This window comes from Palaemon carinicauda, chromosome 40 (genome assembly GCF_036898095.1).
Source record: "Palaemon carinicauda isolate YSFRI2023 chromosome 40, ASM3689809v2, whole genome shotgun sequence".
NCBI lineage: Eukaryota > Metazoa > Arthropoda > Malacostraca > Decapoda > Palaemonidae > Palaemon > Palaemon carinicauda.
Genome location: NC_090764.1, coordinates 42,896,990 through 42,904,489, shown reverse-complemented (window position 1 = coordinate 42,904,489; position 7,500 = coordinate 42,896,990). Strand labels below are relative to the sequence as shown.

The 7,500-nt window shown below is 31.6% G+C and overlaps 1 protein-coding gene across 5 annotated transcripts in view; it reads left to right on the top strand.

Annotated features, from left to right (window-relative positions):
• Positions 1–7,500, top strand: part of LOC137631735 (band 4.1-like protein 4) — a 773,040-nt gene that overhangs the window by 243,041 nt on the left and 522,499 nt on the right. For all 5 annotated transcript variants that reach the window (XM_068363632.1, XM_068363631.1, XM_068363630.1 and 2 more), the window contains exon 4: positions 7,228–7,270. In XM_068363632.1, the coding sequence (XP_068219733.1) occupies positions 7,228–7,270 (43 nt within the window). The remainder of the gene's footprint in view (positions 1–7,227; positions 7,271–7,500) is intronic.

Here is a 7,500-nt window from a genome sequence, read left to right as displayed (position 1 = left end):
TATTTATTGCCAATAAACTCCCATCGGTTAAACATTTGTATCGCAATAAAATGGACTCCAGGAGGACTCAAAGGCTGCGTCGAACGAGTTTATTCTTTGCGGATACCTTTGCATCTTGGCAGTGCTCACATGATAACATATGTAAAGGAAGTTGTTTTTATAAGACTTTTTTTACATTTGTGAATATTTCAACTTTGATATACTCGGCTTATTGGCGACTGCAGTCCATTGGAATTTATTTTGGTGAGATACGTCAGGTATATATATATATATATAAATATATATATATATATATATATATATATATATATATATATTTATATATATACATATATATTTATGTGTGTATATATATATATATATATATAGTTTGATGAATTTAAAGTATCAGTATAATCTATAAATTTTGATATCTAAAGTATCATTATTTCTAAAGAAGAGGTTGAGAAAATTAACGGATGGAAATTACATTGCTAGATGGTTGTGTGTGAATAATGCATAAGAACAGGACGAGTTTTATACAGTTCTTGACTAACAGACTTCAGTCCCGTGTAGTGTTGCAAACTTGGCTGGGGTCGCGCGTAATTTTTTGGTTTTACTAAATCTTTGTATTTTAACGTGATGCACGTTTTTTTTTTTTTTTTTTTTATATATAAGAACTAGGCTATCACATATAAAAATATCTATACAGCATTTACCGCTTCCTTTGCCAAGAAAGAACAAGAAAAAATGGAGCTAAAGCCTGAAAATGGATGTTATAATACAAGTAGCGAAACCAGTAACAAAAAAAATTTTGATTGAACATGAAGATATCATTTTTGTAAGAACTAGGCTATCACATATAAGAATATCTATACAGCATTTACCGCTTCCTTTGCCAAGAAAGGGCAAGAAAAAAATGGAGCTAAAGCCTGAAAATGGATGTTATAATACAAGTAGCGAAACCAGTAACAAAAGAATTTTAATAGAACATGAAATGTCTAAATATATTTCTTTGATGAATATAGAAAATGATGAGAATTCTTTGCAGTGGTGGAGATTAAATAATAATGAATTTCCTATCGTGGCACTTTTTGCCTGGAAGTATTTGTCTGCACCTCCCTCTTCTGTTAAAAGCGAACGATTATTAAATGTTGGAAGGACTATTTACTCGCCGAAAAAAAAAATCAACTGAAAGGTCAAACCTGTGAGATCCTTATGTTCTTACATTACAATCTAAGAATACTGGGACTTAGATATTAACAAATAGCTTCAAGGAATTTATTTGAATATTTTTTTTCTAAACGATTACTCCTATCATTTAATCAATTTATAAAAAAAAAAAAAAATTCTTAATTTCTTTATAAAACCATTTACATTCCTTCTGAATGCATATTTGATAAAAAAAAAAAATTCCAAAAACTATTTGTTTCTAAATCCAGCATCAGGGTTTGAACCTAGTCACAAATTCATTGTATATGTCGGAATCGGAATCGGAATTTTGATGAAGTATCGGGACTCTTATCGGAATCGGAATTTTGAAGAGCTATCGGGACTCAAATGGGAAAATTGGAATTTTGATGAGGTATCGGGACTCTTATCAGAATCGGAATCGGAATCTTGATGAGGTATCAGGACTCGTATCGGAATCGTTATAAAATTTGGTATCCATCACTAATATATATATATATATATATATATATATATATATGTATATGTATATATATATATATATATATATATATATATATATATATATATACAGTATATATTTATATACACACACATATATATATATACATATATATATATATATATATATATATATATATATATATACACAGTATGTATTTATATACACATACATATATATATACATATATATATTTATATATATATTTATATATATATATACATATATATATATATACATATATATATATATATATATCTATATATATATTTATGTATATGTATATATGTATATACGAGTATATAAGCGTTAATATATACAGTATATATATACATATATATATATATATATATATATATATATATATATATATATATATCTTTGTGTTCGTGTGTGGCTCCTTGTTGCTCTAATAAATCACTTATTACTTAACGACAAATTACCAATTGGTCCATTATCTTGTCATCGGAACTTCTCTTCGACGTTTAAACGAGTTTCAGTAAGATTTTCTATCGAGGTAGACTATCATGCATAAATGTTCCTAAGGGGAAATCTTTTCTGTCTCATGTTAAACATACATATCTTTGACTCAAGGTCAACACTGGAAGGTGAAATTACTGGTTCTGAGGCCGTAGATTCTGTACAGAAACTTTGCCTTGACTTTTAAATGTTTTAAAGGTCACTCATGAATGGCAGAAGCAAGGGATAGGACAATGCCTTAGACACATTGCAATGCCATTGAGGCTGGCCTTATATACATATGATCAGAGTCTAATCCCCCTCTCCATTAAGCTAGGACTAGGGACTGGCCAGGCAATGGTTGCTGATGTCTCAGCAGGTGACATATGTTGTGAACACTACTAGAAACTATCTAGCTTGATTGGGTTTTGAGCCCCAGTCCAACCGATTGCCAAGAAGCATGCTTATAAGTGACTCTATTTTGGCACACAAACCCCACTAATGGAACCCTTGCAAGTGACACCAAAGTTAATGAATTTGCAATGATCACTATTACTTGCATGCTAAAAATTTATGCCATCGATGACACTTTTTCCCAAACACCTTTCTTCGAGAGAGATTTGTCATAGTTAGCCACCTTAGTAAGATCTAAATGTTGCCTTCTTTTTCATTTGTCAGAATTCTCTTAAGAAATAGGTCGAAAGTCGGAATAGGACATTTATTTTCAATGGCACTAGTCCCAAATTACTTGTTTTTTTCTCGACAATCAAATAAGCATTTTTATATAAAAATTAAATATTTGATGTTATTCTTTTCATATATTTTCTATTGTTTTGGGTTTTGTCAACAAATGTCCAAGAAAAAAGACCTCTTTTAGCCAACATTAAAAGCATTTGGACTCTGCGTTCTTTCGAAAAGAGAAGTTCTTGCTATTATGACGTTGGATTAGGAGAATGAATATGTTTGGTCGCATCATTAAGAATGTCACCAAGACATAAATTCCTGCCTTATTTGCAATAGGAGGGAAGCAACGCAGGAGACAGAGCGATGTCTGTGTATCACTGTGTAATGAATTGTTCTCAGGGTGGGTGGTTGTCCTTAGCTCCCCTGATGCTTGTTAAGTGTGCGTGTTGTTCGCTTGCACCGTAAAAGGGTGTTGAATATTAATGCTTGTTAAGCGGAGGGGTCATGAAGCCCTTAACACGGCCGTAGTCTAAATGCGATCGTAAAGTTTATAGCGTCTTCAATGTAGATTTTTAAGGTACATTATTTCAGGAAGACAAAGGCTGCTGCTTCAGTGCCTCCCTCTCCCGGGAAATCCTCCCCGCTTACTCTATAAAGTCGGGTAGCTGATAGAGCTTAAAGACTGCAGATAATTTTGTACTTTCTCATTAGATATTTTGGTGAAAATGTGTCCGCATGAAGTAGTAGTAGTTTCTAGATCGTGTATTTAACATATGTCAGTATATATATATATATATATATATATATATATATATATATATATATATATATATATATATATATATATATATATGTATATGTATATATTTTTTTCTTTTTAATTCATCTTTCTGTTTATGACAGCCTGTCCTTTATATATATATATATATATATATATATATATATATATATATATATATATGTATATATATATATATATATATATATATATATATATATATATATATATATATATATATATATATATATATATTCAAGGTATCTATTGAAATAAGTACATAAGTACTTGGGTCAATACGAATTGTATAAGTCATTTACTCATTATCGTCTATCATTTCATTCGAGCTATTAAAAACAGTTTAAGACAATGATTGATAGAGAAGTCAATTTGAAAACTCTGAACGACATCATCACTTCTATATTAGATGAAATTACTTTTTTTTTTATTTTTATATTTGATATCAAGGAAGTTTTTGCACCAAACATCGAGGATGTTAGTAAGATGTATTTAGAGGTGGTAAATGCATTGTTCATCACCGCTATTTGTAGAATGTGTTCATTCACTAACTTTAAAATAATTGTATTATTATGAAAGTACATATGCGTTTATTCATGAACAGTAAACGCCTTCAGATTGAACTGAAAGGAAATATTTTTCAAGGTTTTATTTGAAAGTAGTAAGAGTAGAAGCTCAGAGAACTGGATAATTTCGATGTAATTATGGGAGGAAATAGCTATAATTTTCTATGACGAAACACAATTGTTTATGTGTCTATAGGTCTCGTTATTGATAATTATGCTCTCCATCTTTAGACACACATATATACATATATATGTTATGATATATATAATTGTAATATATATATATATATATATATATATATATATATATATTATATATATATATATATGTGTGTGTGTGTGTATATATATATATGTATTTATATAGTTATATATATATATATATATATATATATATATATATATATATATATATATGATATAGGTAAATATTTGTGTATTATATATATTATGTATGTATATATATATATATATATATATATATATATATATATATATAGATATATACACACATATATATATGTACAAAATATATATATAGTGTGTGTGTGTATCTTGCATGTAAAATACAGAAGTTTTAAACTATTAATCTTACATGTTTATGACCACCTACCATGCTCTATTCATATAATTTTTGTCCAGATAATTGAGTAGACTCGTATGTTTATAAGTAACAATAATTTCGCTGTTCTGCTTTCTCCGCTAGAGAGGGTTTGTTGTTGTTGTTCTGTTTCTTAGTGAACATCGAAAGCAGTTCCAAGCCGCATTAGGTATGGAACTTTTTGTTCGACGAAGAAATCAAACATGTGTCCTACCGCTATAATATGCAGATTTTGTCTGAATTCATATGGTGAAAGTCCTCGTCTTTTTGTTAATGTGTTTTATGTCGTAGTTTCAGCTAAACTTTCTACATAGGAAGGCAGTTGGTGAGGGAATTGCATTATTCATATTGGAGTTGTTCAAATTGTCGGTTTTGTTTCTGAGCGAAGTCTCTCTCTCTCTCTCTCTCTCTCTCTCTCTCTCTCTCTCTCTCATATGGGTAAAAAGAAACAAACACAATCCCAGGCACACACGAGCGAACAAGCAGCAAAAACTCCAAGCAGCCTTTCCTTGCATGCGCGGGCACACTCCCTGAGATGAACACCTTCTCTTAGCCCCTCTCCCCCCCCCTCCCCTGAAGGAAAAAATATTTGGGGTCATTTGCCAGGAGCACGACAAATAAGGACTCGAAGGATGCTGGCTTTTATCAGTCTTTAACGAGAGAGAGAGAGAGAGAGAGAGAGAGAGAGAGAGAGAGAGAGAGAGAGAGAGAGAGAGAGAGGTGGGGGGTGGGGTAAGCAAGTCAGGATACTGAGAAGTATAACAGTAGATGAACGGATATTGAGGGAATAGGATAAATACAGGAAGTAAGATACAGGATGAACTTAATGTAGTGTTATTACAATAGATAATTGAAGTGAAAGGAAGTTAGCAAGGGGTTTAAGAAATGAAGATGTGTGAGGGTAGCGATTACTGAAAAAGAGACAAGGTAGTAACCTAATGCCAACGAAATGTAGGAAATATTAAAAAAGATGATTGAAGGATAATATACACTAAATTAAAGAGAAGTGTTTCGCTGGGGAAATTGACAGCAACAAAGAACCCAAAGGAAGCAGAACTTCATAAAAATTTTATTAAAATATATGATGATGGTGATTACTTAGTTACAAAGGGAAAGAAATTAAATACTTGTCTTGTAAATAAATATACCCCACTCACATCCGAAAAGAGCTGGAAAAGGAGAATTATACTTTATTCTATAATCCCTCCATAAATGAACCTTAACATGTGTTATCTTTAATTATTTCTAGCAGATTGTGCATATCGTAGGTAAACTGGCTCTAAGTAGGTATTTTCTGATCACAAGATAACTAAAATGGAAGTGTTGATGGTTGGGACTAGGGAATTATGCAAATGCAAAGACAGACGCCTCTCCCAACAATCGTAGAGTACTTATAGCTGCAAATTAACATTCCGGGCGCTGGAAATCGGATGCCAGTGGATAGACTGGCAGACGTAAACGCAGGTATATAGAAAATTTAAAGAGAAAGAGGAGTAGACATTTAATGGAGAAGAATATCAGGGACTGGAAACATACCCAAAGAAGTGCGGTCTCTTCTTGAGAGAAGATAGATTGGTCGACAAAACATATCAACGTCCGAGAGGACGGGGGAAGCCGGGGTTCTTTTGTTGTATGCTTAACAAATTTACATTTTATCACCCTGCTTAACCCTGTGACACCATCGAACATCCTTGTAACAAGAGCAGATAGTAATCTAAAGTGACTCCAAGGATTTTTCTACTTTCTCTCTCTCTCTCTCTCTCTCTCTCTCTCTCTCTCTCTCTCTCTCTCTCTCTCTCTCTCTCTCTCTCTCTCTCTCTCCGAGTCGAAAGCAATTAGCCATAAATGGAAGCTTGTCCCAGCAATCGTTTTACAATGGATTTTTAAACAGTTCCCTACTCTTGAATGTGTTCCGAGTGTATGGTCTTTGGGTGGCAGCGTGTGTGGTTTTGTTGGTGTCTCCTCTCCTGGCATTTTTCCTCCTTTCCTTTTAGAGATAGCCAACTATATGTCAATTATACTATTCGGCAAGTTATTTTATCGTGTGCTCGGTTGAATTTGCTTCTAAGTTTTAACCTGTAATTTTTCAATTATAATATTTACTTTGAACAGTTTTTGTATTCATTAGCCTATTTATCTTTTACATATATGAGTGCATCACGCTTGCACTATACAAATATCATTGATTCCTTTATTGATAGATATGTCCACTCTAGTGGTATTTATACTGGACAGATTTTTTACTTAAAACACCTTAGTATAAACATGTCTTTTTCCATGACCTACAGAAAGGTAGGTCTTGCATTATTTTTCATCCCGTTGCCATTGTTAATGTTGGTTCACCTTCAATATCATTATTATTTTTTTTTTTCTTTTTGAAATCATTTGATGGTGTCATTGTTACCACTCGAGTCTTGACTCATTCTGGTCTGTCTTTTCTTCTTTACAGCATTGGTTGGATCCTGCCAAGAAAGTGGTGAAGCAACTTAAAGGTAGGTGCAGATTGTGGTTACATGTAATTAATTGTGTGTATATATATATATATATATATATATATATATATATATATATATATATATATATATATATATCTCAGGATGTGGTTAGGTGTAGTTAATTGTATATGTATATATATGCATATATATTTATAGTTTTATATGCATAGAAATATATGTATGTATATAATGTTGATAGGTACTTATTACGTTTATATATACTGTAT